The sequence below is a fragment of the Neofelis nebulosa genome, chromosome 3 (genome assembly GCF_028018385.1).
Source record: "Neofelis nebulosa isolate mNeoNeb1 chromosome 3, mNeoNeb1.pri, whole genome shotgun sequence".
NCBI lineage: Eukaryota > Metazoa > Chordata > Mammalia > Carnivora > Felidae > Neofelis > Neofelis nebulosa.
Window position 1 is genome coordinate 121,194,777 of NC_080784.1, and position 19,897 is coordinate 121,214,673.

Genomic DNA, 19,897 nt, shown 5'->3' on the forward strand with positions numbered 1-19,897 from the left:
CAATTACTGACTGGCTTATCTGTAAAACTTTTTATCAGTCTATGAAACACGGCATCATGTGCTGGAGAGGATGTGGAGAAACGGGAACCCTCTTGCACTGTTGGTGGGAATGCAAATTGGTGCAGCCACTCTGGAAAACAGTGTGGAGGTTCCTCAGAAAATTAAAAATAGATCTACCCAGGGGCGCCTGGGTGGCGCAGTCGGTTAAGCGTCCGACTTCAGCCAGGTCACGATCTCGCGGTCCCTGAGTTCGAGCCCCGCGTCAGGCTCTGGGCTGATGGCTCGGAGCCTGGAGCCTGTTTCCGATTCTGTGTCTCCCTCTCTCTCTGCCCCTACCCTGTTCATGCTCTGTCTCTCTCTGTCCCAAAAAAATAAATAAAAAACGTTGAAAAAAAAAAAAAAAGTAAAAAAAAAAAAATAGATCTACCCTATGACCCAGCAATAGCACTGCTAGAAATTTACCCAAGGGATTCAGGAGTACTGATGCATAGGGGCACTTGCACCCCAATGTTTATAGCAGCACTCTCAACAATAGCCAAATTATGGAAAGAGCCTAAATGTCCATCAACTGATGAATGGATAAAGAAATTGTGGTTTATATACACAATGGAGTACTACGTGGCAATGAGAAAGAACGAAATACGGCCTTTTGTAGCAATGTGGATAGAACTGGAGAGTGTGATGCTAAGTGAAATAAGCCATACAGAGAAAGACAGATATCATATGTTTTCACTCTTATGTGGATCCTGAGAAGCTTAACAGAAACCCATGGGGGAGGGGAAGGAGGAAAAAAAAAAAAGAGGTTAGAGTGGGAGAGAGCCAAAGCATAAGAGACTGTTAAAAACTGAGAACAAACTGAGGGTTGATGGGGGGTGGGAGGGAGGGGAGGGTGGGTGATGGGTATTGAGGAGGGCACCTTTTGGGATGAGCACTGGGTGTTGTATAGAAACCAATTTGACAATAAATTTCATATATTAAAAAAAAAAAGAAACACGGCATCATGTTATAAAAATAAAAAACTCAAACCACCTCTGAGAACGATATTCTCAATTAGACCAACAAACAGAAAAAGAACCTGAAGATGCGTAAAAGTCCTGACCAAACACGTTACAGGCATGTCAGGAAGCAGTAGGTTCCAAGGACCATCACATGTAGTTACACAGTTGCTCAAATAAAGGCCCTAGAGTACTTTCAGGCTCTCTGTGAAACACTCATATATATTTTCTCATCTAATGTCTAAAAGTGTCTAAAAGACTCTATAAAAGTATAGACCATCAAGATTTCTGCATTAAGGTACTGAGGTTTAGAAGTGTTGTTGGATAACTTAGTCAAAGGCACACTGCGAATAACAGAGCCTGATCTGAGTTCGTGATCTTAAATACCATGCCACATAATCCACACCCTCGGTCATCTGTTGTTTTTCACCAAATCTCCAAAGGGGTGAAGGGAAGCACCTCTTTCAAAGACTTACTAAAATTTCCGGAAGTATATTAACCAAAAAACACTTGAAGATGATCAAGAAATAGCAAACATTTGTTACTGTTGAAATAATTTATCCTAAATGAAAACATTAACAGAATTTTTGAATCTGCCACTTCTATTGCTAAGGGACAAATTTCTATCTAAAAATTATAATGACCGTGTGAATGGCTTAGGAGTAAAGGCAGACTATATACACTTAAAGCATTCCTTTCTTTTGCTTTTAGGAAATGAAATCTTCCAGAAAGATAGAGAAGGACACCACAAACTTACTTTGACCTGAGGGTAGGACTTCTTGTTCTTTTCACTAGACGCACCAGGGAGTCCACCATGGGATGGGCCTTCACATACATAACGGAAACGAAATCCTCTCTGCAAAGAATACGGAGCCAACAAGTTTGAGAAATACTTATTAAAAATCGTAGGAACAAAGTTATATACACATTTTAAATTCTTGTGTATATCAAATGAGAGAGGAAAAGCATCAACTGTGAAAGAGGACTCTGCAAATGAGAACCACTTTTCCCATAATCTTACTATGAACATTGATGTGAATTGATACTTGTCCACTGATCTGTGGCTTAGAAGCCAGGTCCCTAACCCTGCAGAACCTCTCCTGCTGGGCACATGTGGAGAGTGAACTGCTGGAGAGTTTAAGCCTCGGACTCGACATGTTGCAGCTTGTTTGAATCAGAGCTTCCTCGTCTCAAATTGCTGCTGCCAAGCTCTGAACTTGGCCATATTACTGAGTTATGCTTCTTTGACTCCTACTTAAAGGAATTCCTTTATCTACTCTGATTACAGTTGATTCAGAGGGAATAAGAAATGTCCTGTTAAATATACTGCATCAATGTTGCAGAACACATCCTATGCAACAGTTCAGAAGATAAGAGTTTGGACTTCATGGTTATTGATATTATCAAGCTCAATCTTGATATAGTAACTGACCTGGATGAATCCAAAACCAGATAATCCTTTTCGATATGGTTAACTCAAGAATTCTACAGATACAGTAGATCAGTGAAGAGTTAGCTGGAAGCCTTTGCCATGTGTACTACTTACTGTGGGCTGATAAACATGGAAGCTCCATGTTTTGTTTTGCTTTTTTAATCTATACAAATGAGACGATTAGACAAGACCATCTGTAAGGTCTATTCCAGTTCTAGCGTTTTATGATTTACAAAGATAACAGTTATAATTGTGCATATCTATATACGAAGAATAAAACAAGGACCTTTATGAAAATGGATCGGATATTAAGGGAGCTTAGCATTAAGGGAGATTTCATTGTTTTTCCTGAAAGACTCAACTTTGTAATGATGTCAATCAATATGTAGTGGTGTTATAGTTTAAACTTAACCAGACAGTTCTTCTTTTTTCAAATCCTTTTCAAATGTCTTAATATGCTCTATGGGACATCCTCACCTTTCATTTATTTTTACAGTGGGATTGATTTCATATAAACAGTGCCAGATCACTAGGCCATCGGGAGGTCCGCACACCCATCACTTGCTGGTAGGGGCTTTCTACCGTGCATACTCTTTTAACAATTGCAAAGCCTGGCAAATGCCAAGATTTTAACAGCTTTGAGCCCATGGGACAGTGTAAAAATTCTTGCCCTCCTTAGATTGCACTACATTTCATTATGCATCATAGGGTCTTGAAACAATCTGAATGATCCAGGGGCCCTGAACTAATTGAAACCTCTGGTAAGCATCTGGAACTGCCCCTATATTTTCTGAAAATTTTCTGATCAATCTTAAAGCATATTTCATGAGATGAGGAAGGTCTGAAGTAAATTCCCTAGTGTGGGAAAGTTCCTCAAGTCACACATGGATCTAGAGTGTGCAATCAACTCAACAAATTGGGACTTAAAACGACTTTTGCCTATGACTCCTCAGGAGATATCAAACCTAATACCAGGGAAACCTTTTGAGGTGAGGTTAGTCCTTAGGAGCAATTCCTCTGTTTAGCTTCTTACAACATTTAAACTAAAAAATAAGTTACAAATTCAGCCCTATATCTTTTGTAGACAGAGGCTGTTGGCTTGTTTTTATTAATTATATGAACTTTCTAAAAGCATGAAAAAGCAGCAGCATGTGCAACATGAGCCTCCAGAATTGACTAACCATAAAGATAGAGATTTATTGACTATTAATCTATTTAAATACAACTTCCGTTTTTAAACAGCATTAGATAATTAGCACTGAATAATATGCAACGAACTGGATATTCTAAAGATTAGTAGTCTACGTTATGACTCATGTCTGTCAGAGCTGGGGACAACGATGGCAAAGGAAAAAGAACATTCTCCTAATTTTTATTTTAAAAATGAAAAAAAATTTAATGAAGAAATTCATTATTTTTAATCACAAAATCCCTTTAGGACAGGTGGAGAAACATATACATGTGTACTTTAAATTTATTATTATTATTTTTTTTTTCAGGAAGATAAGATGTCTTCACATGCATAGTTCTAAATGTGTTTCTGATTCTAAATTTTGAGATTAGAGGTTTGTCGATCCACAGCCATTCATTTTAGTAACTCCATTTGCTTACAATGAGTCATCAACCTCAAAGGCAAGGGCTATGTCCATCCGGTCAGAAAGTTTGATTTAAAGACAATCTTTTTACTTTCACTGCAGTCAGACATCAAAATAACTTCGGTTTGGTAAACAAACACACTGTTTTACTCAGGCAAGCTTTCACACATCTACGTAGAGTGAATTAAATTTTGAAATTTGGAACTACACAACCCCATAGGTAAATCATAAGTGTCCATTTTTTTTTATGACTCTTGGACCCATAATAAGGAACTGCATTTAAAAATTCTTATTGTAGTGCTATGCTTATAAAAATAGTATTTGAAAAACATGCTTTTCCTGGTATGCAGAGAAACAGATCTTAGCTTGATTTCTCACTTTCGTGGATTACACAGATTTTACAAGCTAGAAAATTTTCTGGGTGGCCAGACTGCTGAGCAGACTTCTAGGGGATAAACTTCCACTGGGAGGGTCCTTGAGAGACTTAGCTACTTCTTGAGAGAAGTCACCGCTAAAGAACTGGACATGGAGGTAAAGCAAAGGTGAATCACGCTGGCAGCCCACGGAGTCAGTCTGCCACAGCAAGCAAGTAGAATAACGCTCCCAAGTCTCGTGTGGCTTTCCTGTCCCCACCTCAAAAACTTTTACCTCAGGTCAGCCTTATCATGATAGTTAAGACAGTTATAGCCTGTAAATTCTGACCCCAATCCAAGTACATGTTACAATTACAGTAACCATGATAGAAGCTTTATTTAAGTTCTTGACCTAGTTAGCATTCATTTAATGTTACACAATGCAAAAGTGTTACACTCACTCAGCGGAGCTACGAAAAGCATTAAGAAAGGTTTTGGGTAATAACTCCAAGATAGCAAGTATATGCATCCCCAGTCACACAAATGTGGTAAGCACATCCATTCAGAGATTTATTGACTTTGTCTTCATTCTGTGGGGGCCTATACTATTCCTCTACCAATCCCCCTAATAATTGAGCTCTCCTCACTATAAGGAAGTATTAAGATTCTCTTTCCTCCTTTTTCATAGCAATGGTCCCATCCAATTTCCAATAAATATTTATCCACAGAGTTGGAGCACAGTGAGGAAGCCACTTCTATTCCCAGGCATCCTCTATAAAACCTAGTGGTGAGAGGAAGAGCCTGATGAAATGAAATGCTCCTCTTTTGTCTCCAAAGGGGTCGAGTCTAAAGCTAACACCAGACAAAAGAGGACTCAACTGTCCATTTGAATACTTTATCTACACCCTACTGGTACTTCTAGCCTTTTAGGTCACATGTTCCAAAGACAAAACAGAAAAGGCTGGAGCTTTTGAAGGAAGGAAGAAGGCTAAGAAGTACCGTGTGCACAGACACGGTTGATGGGTGTAACTCAGTGTATACGAACAGCCTATCTCCTTAAACATGAAAATGAATGGAGACAACTGTGCCTTTCGTAGGAGTGGCCGGTAAGCAAAGGTGGTGGAGATCGTGAGATACCAAGGATCTACAATCGTCTAGGTTTTACAGAACTACGTACTGAGGCTCAGGACACTTAGAAGAATGACTAATGAAGTAGGCGAATAAAGTTGTTACACAATTTGGGCTGGGTGTTGAACTTCTAGATAAGCTACTTCCTTCATAAAGTTCACTTATTTTATTCGGTGCTTGAGATATTAATAGGAAACTTATGGATCTAACATTGAAAGAGGAAGTCCCATCCCTTTAATCATCTTACCTGTTTAGGTTGCTCTAATATTTGAAGGTATGGACCATCTGCTGAACATGAAAACAACAAACAGAAAGCAAAAGAAACTGTGAGCCATCTCACATTTGCTATAAAATATAAAGCAAGTAAAAACTGAAATTATGTCTTTAAATAGAGGTTTCAAATTCATTTTTTAGCTAAAATTCCATAATGATATGACATGCCTTCCTCAATTGAAGAGCAAATTTATTCTTAACAAGTTCTATATCTCTAGAGACTCACAATAAATAAACATTTGCTGAACCCCAAGAAACGGCGAGATGTCTGTCAGGCAAGGACAAAGATGTCAATAGCTTCACAATCTTGTCTACTAACAAAGCATTTTTGAAATGACACAAATACCAGTTAAAAGCAGCAACCATTTCCTGGGCACCATGACATTTCCTTTTGCCTTCACATCATTAGACACAGACTTCCATTCCTCAAAGAGAATGTGCTCAGTGTGAAAGTATAAGAGGCTAAGCTAGCGCCTACACGTGTGAAATACACAGATAATGATCTCAGGCTACCTGCCTTTCCTGACGCTAAGTATTCGGTTACTTCCCCTTATTTGAATCCCTAAGTACTGCTTTTGTTTCCCAATTGGCCAGATTGTTTCTTTTCCCTCCCAAATCTAATTTGGTCTGTCAGACATAGTGGACTTTTCCTGTTAAGCCATAGTTTTTGATGTTTGTATACAACTTCTGAATACTGTGCCGAATTCTTCTAAAATGGCACAAATATTTTATAAAATCCTGAAAATAATTTAATTGAAGATAGGTGCATTGTAATTAATTATTAAAAACACATAAAGAAAACTAGAAGTTTAATCTATACCCTGACTATACCTGCCTTGGAAATTCAAAGGAAAATCAGAATCTCTGATAGTATAAATACAAACTGTTCAATATGAGAAAGTCTCTAAGTTCCCCAGCTGGTTTCTATGTCAATAGTATAATAACCCATAGTTCTGCAATACATAGAGGCATATGGTGTTTCTCACTCATTTGACTGTAAATTAAGATGTTTGATACTAACAAAATTCTAGGAGAATGCATCTGTGCTCGTTTCAGTTCACTGTCTCTTAGCCTGAAGTTCATTCTTTTAATAACAGAAGTTTACATTATTTTATTTATTATTTAAATAATTTTTCAAGTTTATTTTTTAATGAGAGAGAGAGAGCGAGCACAAGCTGGGGAGAGGCAGACAGAGAGAGGGAGACACAGAATCTGAAGCAGGCTCTAGGCTCTGAGCTGTCAGCACAGAGCCCAATGTGGAGCTCAAACCCATAAACCCCAAGATCATGACCTGAGCCGAAGTCAGACGTTTAACTGACTGAGCCACCCGGGAGCCCCCATATTATTTTAGATAAATACATTTACAAGGAAGATTTAATCCTTTATGTTGAAATTAAAAATAGACTATAACTTAAGAGAGAATTTATTTTTATCTTTTCTGTATTATGATGAATCAGGATAAGGCTAGAAAACCGGAGCAACAAAGGTAGAATTATTTCCTGCTATTAGGCAAGAAATTTACAAGGAAGTCAGTTGAAAAATGACTGAATCTAGTAAAATATACACAAGAAAGGAAAAATGGGTAGTGGCTGGCCAAGGTATATGTAATTTAAGAAAATTATCTTCTCTTCTCTGTATGAAATTTATCCCTGGACACTTTCAAATGCTTCTAAAAAAACTGCAGTTTAAAAATTCCAAAAACTGGCTAGAATTTAATTTTTGATAAGGAAATAAAACTGCTTAGCAATAGAAATATTTTCACACTACTAATATAGCCTGCGTGATAACGTAACAAATCTACTCATAAAAACATTCCCTCTAGAATGCTAAATCAAGAAGAGAGGTCTCTAAAAAAGCAACTTTTGTATGTCATGGAAAATACACAAGAGTTGGATCACATCTACATTAAATTTCAAGTCTCTCACTTATTAACTCTTCTAAAAATACTTGAAGTGTTGCTATTATTTTTGCTGTATGGTTTTATTTCCTTTTAAATATGTGAAATTCCAAGGTTTGGGAATTTTATTAGTGAAATGGGGCCATTTTACTCTTTTAGTGAACACACTTAAAAGTTGAGCCAACTAGAAAATTAGATTTGATATGCGTATATTCATTTTAATGCCAATTTTCTTTTGGCCACATTTCAATGCCATGAAGTAACATCCTATTATGTAGAGAAATTTAAATTACAGTATATATATCATGGACTTAAAAGTTATACCATATCCCACAGAATTTTTAACACGTGGTAGAACTAATAATAGTTTTAGATTTCAAGAAGATAAAACAGTCCATATGAGAATTGCAAGTTAATATTGGTTTACATAACCTTTCTATCCCTTTAAAATGTGAGTAAAACATCCATACATCTTGAATCATAAAAATTGGACCATGCCACTGCAACAAAGAGGGAAAATCCTAGCAGTAAAAATGATGAGGTAATAAGTGGAATATGAGGTTTTGAGGTATAATTTTAAAAGTTTTTCTAATACTATGGCAAAATAATTTCTACAACATGAAGCTCTGACCACAATATTTATGGAGACGTTTCTTTTGATAATCGTATTTCAACCTCCATAAACGTGATGTAATAAAAACAAAGCATCTACTCAGGGTACTGTTTGGCATTTACAGGGCATTAAATGGAAATGTTTATGTCTTCTCAGGGCAAAACCAAGTTCTTAAGAGTTTCAATAAAGCATTGATACTAAGAAAGATACTTTGAACCCCAGAATAAAAAGTTCACAGGAAACACAGAAGTTACCAAGATATTTACTTGTTCACAGGAAGCTGACCTAGAGCTCAGATTGGACAGCACTTCAAGGGACCTCAGATACGGCAGCCTGCATAGTATGTTTTGTGGGGTAAAAAGAGAAAGGCCTCAGCAATACAACTTCTACTAGGGAAGGTGAACATATACCAGATTTACTTTTTCCCTCCAAGAATACCTAGAAATACATAATAGAGATAAAAATGCAGAAAAACATTCTTACCTAAAAAAAAGAAAAGTGCGTACCATAGTTACAATGCAACAATAATTATAAGCAAGAATGGTACAAACTGGAAAGTCTCCCAAGAGGACAAGGAAGTCCACAGTAAAGAAAAGAGCTGATGTCCATCTCAGTGATTACAACGCTCTCTGTTTGTTTTTTTAATTTTTTAAGTAATCTCTACATCCAATGTGGGGCTCACATTTGTGACCCCGAGATCAACAGTCACATGCTCTGCTGACTAAGCCAGCCACATGCCCTAGTTACAAAACTCTTTGTTTTATATACAACTTCCATAATTTACTCACACTGCCTCAGAACATCTGTTAAGTCCCACTGGTGACTGGAGGAGCACATAAAAAGAGCCATCACATAAGGCTGACATACAAATCAATTAACAGAAAGAGACTAAATGAATTGATTTTTTAAATCACTCATATGAGATTCAACAATTTGACAATGGTGATAATGCAGTCATGTTAGAAGGAAGGATGATTATCATGAGTTTTCTCCAATTCATCAGAATGTGAAGCTAAAAGCTTTTTTAAAAGATGATTTTTCTACTGAGATGATTCTTATGATTTTTGTAAACTTTGTTTCCCCAGTGCCCAGCATACTGGATGGCACATAATAGGAGCTCAAATAAATGCTTGGGGAATAGATCTGAGAAGCTGAGACTACCTCACATACACACACACACACACACATATATATTCTCTGTCAGGAGTTATATAGAACCTAGAGCTAACAAGATTGAGTGAAAAGGAAAATGATACAAGTAAAAAAATTCCTTCTGAGCTGTTTTGGTAGATATCACTAACAATTTAAGTCAGACAATGGGTAAATGGGATAGAATATTTTCATGCAAATATAGTTCAAAAAAGTATAGTGAGGGGCACCTGGGCGGCTCAGTTCGTTAATCAAGCGACCAACTCTTGATTTCTGCTTGGGTCATGATCTCACGGTTCATGAGATCGAGCCCCATGTCGGGCTCCATGCTGACGGGGAGTGGAGCCTGATGGGATCCTCTCTCTCCCTCTCTGCCCCTCCCCTGCTTGAGCACAAGCGCATGTGCAATCATGCTGTCTACCAAAACAAATAAATAAAACTTGAAAAGTATGGTATAGTGAAAGTTGGTTTTTTAAAACATAAATCACCACTTCCTTTCTAGGCATCTTACTGACTTTCTAAAAGAAGCTATTAGCAAATCTTGAATTTAAAAAAAAGCAAAAACAAAACATGTGACAGGGCAACAGAGATGAGGAGTTTTCTTACCTGTAGGTAGGGGCATCTCTGGTTGAAATATTTCTGGATTAAATATCGTATGAGTCAAAGGATCCAAATGAAACATCTGTAAAAAAGAAAATGTAAATAAGTCAATCCTTATTTTTCCAACATCGTATTAAATATTTGAATTTGCTACACATAAACCAGTTATTGGAAGAAAAACTAAAGCGAAAAAAAATCTGAAAATATTTCAAATCAGTATTTTAAAAATATGTTCATGAGACCTAACTGAGTTCTCACGTGTACAGAACTTTACATGTGGGCTCATTTTTTTGTGACAAAGGGATTTGAGAAGAATGGCCTAGCTACAAAGTCCAGAGAAGCCAGCACCCAGTATAGCTTGCTTACCAGGATATCTTCAGGGCCCAGTGTATGTTTAAAACAGAGCGGATCCTTAATCTTTTTTTAACAAATGACTTAAAACCTGTACTCTCTGAGAAATATGAGCATAAGAATATGATCTTAGAAATCCTAGAAATATTTCTTTGATAATGGTAAATGAACTACTCTAGCCATACGACTTCAAAGCCTGTAAGACTTAGGCAACAGCCCTGGAACAATTTACAGAAAAACTGAAAATATAACTTATGGTCTGAGCAGCAGATATAACTGAGCCCTGAGCTCCCTCCTTTCTTTTTTTCCACCTTTGCTTAACTAGCACAGTGCAGAGTACCTGAAATCTAGTGGGTGTGGCAGGCTGGATAATGTCTCCCCTTAAGACACCTACATCCTAATCCCCAGAACCTTGAATGCTATCTCATAGAGCAAAAGGAGTTTGCAGATGTTATTAAATTAAGAATATGGACATAGAGAGCTACTTTTAAATTATCCAAGTGGGCCCAATAAGAGGGATGGAGGAGGTAGAAATGAAGGTAGGAGGTGTGACAGTGGAAATAAGAAGTTGAAGTGATGAGGGTGTCACAAGCCAAGGAATGGAAGCAACCTCTAGAAGCTCAAGGAGGCAAAGAAAGGAAAGCCTCCAGAAGGAACGAGCCCTTCCAACACCTGGACTTCAGACTTCTGACACTCAGACTGTAAGAGAATACATTTGTGTTATTTTAAGTTACTAAATGTGTGGTAATTTGTTACAGTAGCCAACAGAGAACTCATACAGTGGGCAGGGATCATGTGTTGATTCAATTACATATTCTATCCTGGTAAGTTACTAATAATTACTTATCCCAAGAGAAAATTTTCTTTCCATTTAGTTCATTTAGGACTTAAAATTCGTATTTCTGGGGCTCCTGGGTGGCTCAGTCGGTTATGTGTCCAACTCTTGATTTTAGCTCAGGTCATGATCCCATGGTTTGTGAGTTCAAGCCCTGCGTTGGGCTCAGTGCTGACAGTGCGGAGCCTGCTTGGGATTCTCTCTCTCTCTCTCTCTCTCTCTCTCTCTGCCCCTCCCCTGCTCAAGCTCTGTCCTCTCTCAAAATAAATAAATAAACTTTAAATAATTAAATAAAATTCATATTTCTGGGCTTAGCATTTGTTTCAACCTAAATAAGTCATCTGTTTGAAATATCTGTGGGCTGCATAAAAACCAAACCATATTTCATATTTGTGATATACTAGTCAGTAAGTGCGCTAGAGCTGGTATTAAACAAAAAGAAAAACCAGCATTGCAATTTGTTCCTTTTCTTTATTAGTATCATATCAGAGGTTCCTGGAACCTAAGATCCTAGTATGCCTAGTTAAATGAAACGTAAGAAATACAGAGTTTAAATAAAGAACGCTTCAGATCCAGTTGTGAGGTATGCAAATTTTCAATTGAGGAACAGCAAATGTGCTCCACACTTCAATGCTTAAGAGTAAAGTTCATCTACGCTATTCATTGTTCGCTGGAAAGGAAATATAGGAATCAAAAAACGTTATTGCAAAAACAGGCCCCACCATATAGAGAGTATTCAGCAGTCTCAGAGCAGAAGAGATGACCTAGCAACTAATGTCGTCCTTAGGGTCCTGCAGGTGGCTAAAATGACTGAGTAGAGGGCAGAGCACTGGTCTGAGGAGAGATACACACATTCCACTTCTGACAAGGAAGACAAGCCGTGTTGTGCCCTGCAGCTTGCATTGTATATTAGGTTATGGTTGGAGAGCAAATTCCAGAATACATTAAAACACTGAGGATAGCTCACTGAGGACACGTGAACCTCAGGAAATATACGCCATTAAGCTTCAGACAAGAAAAAAAAAAAAAAAACCCATACTACAAGGACCTCTTGCCTCAAAAATGGAAATATCAGAACATACCCCACCCCTGTTGCTGATGATCACAAAAGTGCCCACATAAGAAAAACTCTCGAAATGAATGTTTTCAGCAGGTTTTACTTTTGTGTGGCATAAAGGACCATCTCTTGCTGATAAGATTTCCTGTGTATAGACAGGAAAGCATGGTCTAAAACCAAGCAGAACATGCTTGTTAGAGTTTGCCTTTAAATGTTAGAGACAGCATATTAAAAGTGAAAGGTAAAACACAGGTTTTGATAATATGAGTAGCCAAATATCTTTTTTGCTGTAATCAAAGAAAATGTTCCTAGATTGATCCCTCTAACACCATTTGTATAATAAAATTCCACAGGAGCATCTTAATGTGAAAAGCTATGCCCACCCATTCTTTCTAAATAAATCAGAACATTATCAACAGTAATGAATGCTACACAAGCCCATTTTATTTGAAGAAGTGATACCAGATCCCTTAAAAACTATTTCACTTTTGGTTTTATTTTCCTGATTGCTTGCATGCATAAATTTGGAAAATCCATTTTTTAGGTGGTAGCCACCAAAGTTTTAATGTGAAATGATTACGAATCTTGGACTAGGGTGTCCTGGTACCTAGTTTTCCCTCTCTTTGTCTCGCCTAGCAAACTACATTTTCCAAATCGCAGCTTACATGGGCTTTCTCTGGAAAGTCACTCATAATCCTGCTCTGCCCTCCAGGTAGTAGAGCAATCCCTTTCAACATTTCTGGCTCATTTTGTGCAGAATACTATGATGACATTTATCACCATATAGAAACTGTTCATACCTCTGTCCCTTGTATTAGAATGACAGCTATATTAGGGTGTGTGTATCACTTCTGTAGTCCTCCTTAGTCAATGTTCTGATATGTAGTAATGCCTCAACAAACAGCTGATGAATGAATAAATCTCAATATTTTAAATACTTCTTAAAAATCATCACATTAAAAATTTAATATTGCTATTATACTTACCCTAGTGCCTGAAAGTTGCTTTCAAATGGTTTATCTAACATACATATAATATAAAAAATATAAAACACATGTCTATGTGTGAATAGACACAGAGAGAAAGAGAGGGAGGCAGGAGAGAGGGAGACAGAGGGAAAGATGGGGAAGAAGCAAAATATTAATAACCAACAAAGATTTGTTGAGTATTCAATATTTCTATAGGCCTGAAATTTTTCAAAGTAAAAAGTTGGGCGAAAAAGTTGGTATCCCTTCTTAATTGAAAATAGAATTATAATGAACAGTTTTATGTTCCTAAAACATATTCATTGCCCATTCAGTCTTTTCAACACCCCTTAGAGTGGGGGGGCCAGCATTCCTATTCCTTATTTCTTTGCAAATAAGTGGGACTGGGTGGAGGCAGGTGTAAGTGATTCCTCAAGTTTAAAGAGCTGTTTGTTCAGTGGCAGCCAGCACCTACATAAAGATACTCGAATTCTAAGGCCAAGGTCTTTTCACTACACTAATCTTCCTCCTCATCAGATGAATTTTAAATACTTTGTGTTCCCCCCACAAAAGATACATTCAAGCTCTAATCCCCAGTACCTGTGTACTTTACTTAGAAATAGAGTCTTTGCAGAAGTAATCAACTTAAGATGAGGTCAGGCGGAAGGGTGGGCCCTAAATCCAATGACTGGTGACTGCATCAGAGAAGAGAGAGGGAGATTTGGATACAGAGACACAGGGAAGAAGGTGGTCTGCAGGAATGATGCAGCCACAGGCAAGGAGCACCGAGGGTTGCTGGTGACCACCAGAAGCTTGGAGAGAGGCCTGGGACAGATTCTCCTTCAGAACTTCCAGAAGGAACCAACCCTGTCATCATGTTGATTTTGGATTTTGGTATTCTAGCCTCCAGAACAGTGAGAGAATATATTTCCGTTTTTTTAAGCCATGTGGTTTGTGATAATTTGTTACGGTAGCCCTAGGAAATTAATATGGTAGTTATCATTTGATCTGTAGATATATAATTTTTATGCAACAGTATGTGTGATGAAAGGGTTTCAGTTACTTATTTTCTATGGCATATCCTCTCTGACCGTACATGTAGGGACAAGGAAACTGCAAAGACAATTTAAAATAAATTTTTACCAATTTTAGAGTTTTCCTGATAAATATGGTGGCTGTTTCTATATATTTTAAAATATAATTACATTTATTAAAAATTATCAGTTAAATTATAATACTCACTTGTTCATGTGCTCCCAAATATGAATCGTCTTCTGCCATTCTGGAGCTATATATCAAAACAAAACAAAACTGTAAGAATGGAATGACACTTAAGAATATCGGACAAAGGGCTAGTATCCAAAATCTATAAAGAGCTCACCAAACTCCACACCCGAAAAACAAATAACCCAGTGAAGAAATGGGCAGAAAACAGGAATAGACACTTCTCTAAAGAAGACATCCGGATGGCCAACAGGCACATGAAAAGATGCTCAACGTCGCTCCTCATCAGGGAAATACAAATCAAAACCACACTCAGATATCACCTCACGCCAGTCAGAGTGGTCAAAATGAACAAGTCAGGAGACTATAGATGCTGACGAGGATGTGGAAAAACGGGAAACCTCTTGCACTGTTGGTGGGAATGCAAATTGGTGCAGCCACTCTGGAAAGCAGTGTGGAGGTTCCTCAGAAAATTAAAAATAGACCTACCCTATGACCCAGCAATAGCACTGCTAGGAATTTGCCCAAGGGATACAGGAGTACTGATGCATAGGGGCACTTGTACCCCAATGTTTAGAGCAGCACTCTCAACAATAGCCAAATTATGGAAAGAGCCTAAATGTCCATCAACTGATGAATGGATAAAGAAATTGTGGTTTATATACACAATGGAGTACTACGTGGCAATGAGAAAGAACAAAATATGGCCCTTTGTAGCAACGTGGATGGAAGTGGAGAGTGTGATGCTAAGTGAAATAAGCCATACAGAGAAAGACAGATACCATATGTTTTCACTCTTATGTGGATCCTGAGAAACTTAACAGAAACCCATGGAGAAGGGGAAGGAAATAAAAAAAAGAGGTTAGAGTGGAAGAGAGCCAAAGCATAAGAGACTCTTAAAAACTGAGAACAAACTGCGGGTTGATGGGGGGTGGGAGGGAGGGGAGGGTGGGTGATGGGTATTGAGGAGGGCACCTTTTGGGATGAGCACTGGGTGTTGTATGGAAACCAATTTGACAATAAATTTCATATATTGAAAAAAAAACTAAAAAAAAAAAAAAAATCCATCAGGTAGGGGGCGCCTGGGTGGCTCAGTTGGTTAAGCGTCCGACTCTTGATCTGGGCTCACAATCTTATGGTTCGTGAGATGGAGCCCCTTGTCAGGCTCTGCCTTCATAGCACAGAGCCTGCTTGGGATTCTGTCTCTCCCTCTCTCTGCCTTCCCTCTCCCACCCCCCAAACCTCATTCACAGTCTCTCTCGAAATAAATAAACTTAAAAAAAAAAAAAAAAAAAAAAAAAAGAATCCCACCATGCAGGAGTAAACCATATTATTCCTGTAAGACCAAACATAATCCTTTTAAAAAGGATTTTAGGAGGGGAACATCTTCCTTAGAAGAGTAGTTCCTCTTTGGAATCTGAATCTAACAGCAGGAAAATTGCACCATCGAGGAATTCACACTTATGTACAATCCGAAATCCTTATGTCAAGCTCACAACAGTGTCCTAGAGTCTGGTACAATCCATCCTCTGCATAAAGATCATACACACTCACATTCTTAGGTCATTCCTTTTTGTCACCATCTAGACTTGAAGGATTTAGTCTTAGCTCTTTGTGCAGATTATTTTCCAACCTTTCAAGAATTCTGTGATGGTCCTAGAACTGTGTCCAAGTTTTCTACCTGCTTCTTGAGCTAAGAAGCTCCGAGAAGGTCCTCCTGCCTCACACTTCCTTAGAATTAGGGATGGCCATTTGATGAAACGCTCACCGGTGGGCCATTGGAACTACTGCGTGCCATTCCCAGGTCTATTGCTCTAGGTCCTTGACATGCTTCCTTCGTGGTTTTGTTTCTTTTTCTCTTTCCTGCTGGATAAGACCTAGACGTGAAGAAGACCCAGCCTCTACCACATAGATGATGATAAGTGGCAGCTGACGCTGGTGGTGATGTAGAAAGAAATAAATTCCCTTGTTCTTTAACCTCATGTATCGTGGGGTCTCGCTATTACAACAGTCTAGTCTTTACCCTAATGACTACATTACCTAACAGTCTAGTAAGGACAAAGTCCTCCAAAGAGGATCCTGGCTTCCAATGAAATCCTCTCCTGCTAGTGACCTCTGTGACTTATAAGGAGTGGACCAGCCTTGTGAGGATTGCTAGTGGGATACAAAGCAGTGTCCAGCTTCAGCAAAAGGGAAAAGGCTACATCCTATGGAATAAGAACTCCATGCAGATTTTAAAGAAATATTTGTCTCAAATAAGAAAGATTTATAATGCAATATTCCTGCTGAAGATTTACAAATAACTGTAATCAATTAAGATAAGCAGTTAAATAAAGGAAAATTGCCCTGATACCATAGAAAGGAATTAAGTGATTCAAAATTCCAGAGTTCTTCCACTGCTGGGTGTGTGACTCTGGATATATGGCCTCTGTTTCCTTATATGTAAAATGAATGGTTTTGATGGGATGGACCTTTGAAAACAGTAGAATTTGTTGAGCTTGGAGTTATGTTAGTTAGCTAACAAATGCTTATTGAAAGAACAAATCACAACTCTTTTTGTAAACCTGGATTTTTATATGTACTTAGGTATATATCTATATTCAAGAATCACTATAGGGGTGCCTGGGTGGCTCAGTCAGTTAAGCGTCTGACTTCAGCTCAGGTCATGATCTCACGGTTTGTGGGTTCGAGCCCCGCGTCAGGCTCGTGCTGACAGCTCAGAGCCTGGAGCCTGCTTCGGATTGTGTGTATCTCTCTCTCTCTGTCCCTTCCTCACTCATGCTCTGTCTCTCTCTGTCAAAAATAAAAATAAACATTAAAAAAAAACTTTAATTAAGATCTCTAACCTGTAGGCACAGGACAAGCTACCCAAGTAAATACAGTCCTCTTGCCAACATCATCCCCATGATTTTTGCACAAATGTGTGGCAAAAGATCACAGTTTTAAAAGCCCAACAGCAGCTCAAGAGATACCTGGGTGGTGATTAAAATATGAACTTTTACAAGCTTTGTAAGATAGTTAAGTTCGCTGTGAAGAGCTGAGATGATAGTAATCCTACAGTGATGTCAATGTTAATTCATAATTTAAAAATAAAATGTCAAAAGAAACCAAGAATTATTTGGAAAGGATGAATCACTGAGTACTATTTGCATTAATTGTAAAAGCAGGGTTTATTACAAAGTTTTGAAATACCAAATAAGTCTTTGGAACGAAAGGATCAGGAAAGACCAGGGAAAGCCCCTACTGCCCCCCTACTCCCTGAGCTCTTCCTCTCACTTTCCCTTTGCACAGTTCTGTGCTTTTGAGGAAGGACCTTGAAACAGAAAGGAAGATATTGGGTTGACTGGTGAGAAGATGGGCTTAAGCTCTGCATCTCTCCTATAATGGTTGAGGCTTTCAGGAAAATTTTCACACCGTGGAAAGAGAAATAGAAAATGTAACTAGCTAGCAATAAAAACAGCTTCTCCAGGGAATTGTGTGTATTTCTCACACGAGAGGCATAATGTTATAACTGGCTATGTTCTGAATATGTGACGAGCGCTACACGAAATGCCTAATGGATTATTTTCTGCACATCTGTGACAATCTCACCACTGACACCAAAGGCCAGCACAAAGAGTTGTTAGTGAAGGCAGCAAGGCCAAGGCCACTTCCTTTCTTATAACTGGAGACATTTTCTAGGATCAGATATATTCACACTTTTTGAGGGCCCACTGTAAGAAAACATACTCTTTTTATTCTATTAGATTTCATAAAAAGAAAAAAAACAAAACTTTTCAAACCCATTGATTTCATGACCGTCTAATGGGTCATAATCTGCAGTCGGAAAAACAGAATTTCAGGTGCCATTCAGAGGATGTGGGTGGGAATCAGAGAGATAGTGTCTCTATTTTTAAGATTATATTCAGCTATAACAGACCCTACTTAGGTTAATTTTAATACTTTATCCTGGTATGAGGAAGAATGACAAGAAAAAGAGTGACTTTTCACTATTTTTCTGTTGCATGATAAATTGATATAGAGAAAAGCTATGCTGGAGTTTCTTTCCTTTTTAAAAACATTTTTTTGGTTTATCTATTTTGACAGAGAGAGAGAGAGAGAGAGAGAGCGCGCGCAAGCGGGGGAGGGGCAGAGAAAAAGGGAGAGAGAAATAATCCCAAGTAGGCTCCAAGCTGTCAATTCGGAGCCCAATGTGGGGCTCGAACTCACAAACTGTGAGATCATGACCTGAGCTGAAACCGAGTCGGATGCTTAACCAACTGAGCCACCCATGCATGCCTGGAGTTTCTTTCTATAGAGGAATTTTTTGGAGGAAGTGTACTGTAAGACATACACACGTGTGCTACATTCAATGTGAAACATTCAACTGCGACTATCTTTTGACTCTGTAATTCCACGTCCAGAAAGTTGTACTAAAGAATTATATGAGTAAGCGTGCAAAAATAAATCAATAAATAAAGACAAGGATATGCATTGCCACACAAAAAAACTGGAAACAATCTAAATGTCCTTTGATAGCAGATTGTTTAATTACAATTATGCTACACTCACACTTTATATATTATGTAACTGTTAAAAAGAATAATTTGGATCCATATATAGTGACATGGAGACTACTGCTCCCTAAGTTATACATTCCTATGTTTTAATTTTCTAACTCATTTATTTGATTAGAAATAGACATTTTTACGAAAAAAAAAGAGAAAAATCAAACGCTGTGCTGAACATGAAGTTTAACTGTGACATCTTTAACAATTAATGACATATAGTGAATAAAACATGAAGTATAAATGAGTGAAAAATTTCTAAGCACTACTGGAATCCTCCTCATAATAAATATAATAGAAAAAAATTAACTTTAAAGGGGCTTTTTATTTACATCTTTCTTGTGAGATATCGGCTTAATGATGATGAAAGAAAAGTTAATGGTGGGTTTGCTTTTCTCAGAATAGCTGATTTAAAAAAATTTTTTTTTTTAATGTTTATTTATTTTTGAGACAGAGAGAGACAGAGCATGAATGGGGGAGGGCCAGAGAGAGAGGGAGACACAGAATCAGAAGCAGGCTCCAGGCTCTGAGCCATCAACCCAGAGCCCGACGTGGGGCTCGAACTCACGGACCGCGAGATCGTGACCTGGGCCGAAGTCGGACGTTTAACCGACTGAGCCACCCAGGCGCCCCTCAGAATAGCTGATTTTTAAAAGTTTTTGAAAAAAAACAATATTTGCAATCTACTGCATTCAGATTTATATAAACTCATTTTCCATATTTTTCCATGCCTTCATCCATCTTCAGCTCTGGATTGTTTTATTTGAGTGCAATGAGACTATGTGACCAATGCAGAAGTGTTACCTCATAAGTACAAACACATTGCGGTTGGAGCCGGTGTGAGGTCCCTGTCACAATGGAATGCCACTCTAACAGAGATGGC

General features: G+C 38.1%; 1 protein-coding gene across 2 annotated transcripts in view; it reads right to left on the reverse strand.

Annotated features, from left to right (window-relative positions):
• NFKB1 (nuclear factor kappa B subunit 1) overlaps nucleotides 1–19,897 on the reverse strand; it is a 117,802-nt gene that overhangs the window by 78,803 nt on the left and 19,102 nt on the right. Inside the window, exons 2-5 of one of the 2 annotated variants that reach the window (XM_058721795.1) lie at nucleotides 14,486–14,531; nucleotides 10,042–10,117; nucleotides 5,751–5,788; nucleotides 1,753–1,851 (exon numbers count right to left, since the gene is read on the reverse strand). In XM_058721795.1, coding sequence (XP_058577778.1) covers nucleotides 1,753–1,851; nucleotides 5,751–5,788; nucleotides 10,042–10,117; nucleotides 14,486–14,524 — 252 coding nt within the window. In that variant the 5' untranslated portion in view covers nucleotides 14,525–14,531. Of the gene's footprint in view, nucleotides 1–1,752; nucleotides 1,852–5,750; nucleotides 5,792–10,041; nucleotides 10,118–14,485; nucleotides 14,532–19,897 lie in introns of both variants that reach the window. The other variant, XM_058721794.1, reaches the window with a different exon arrangement.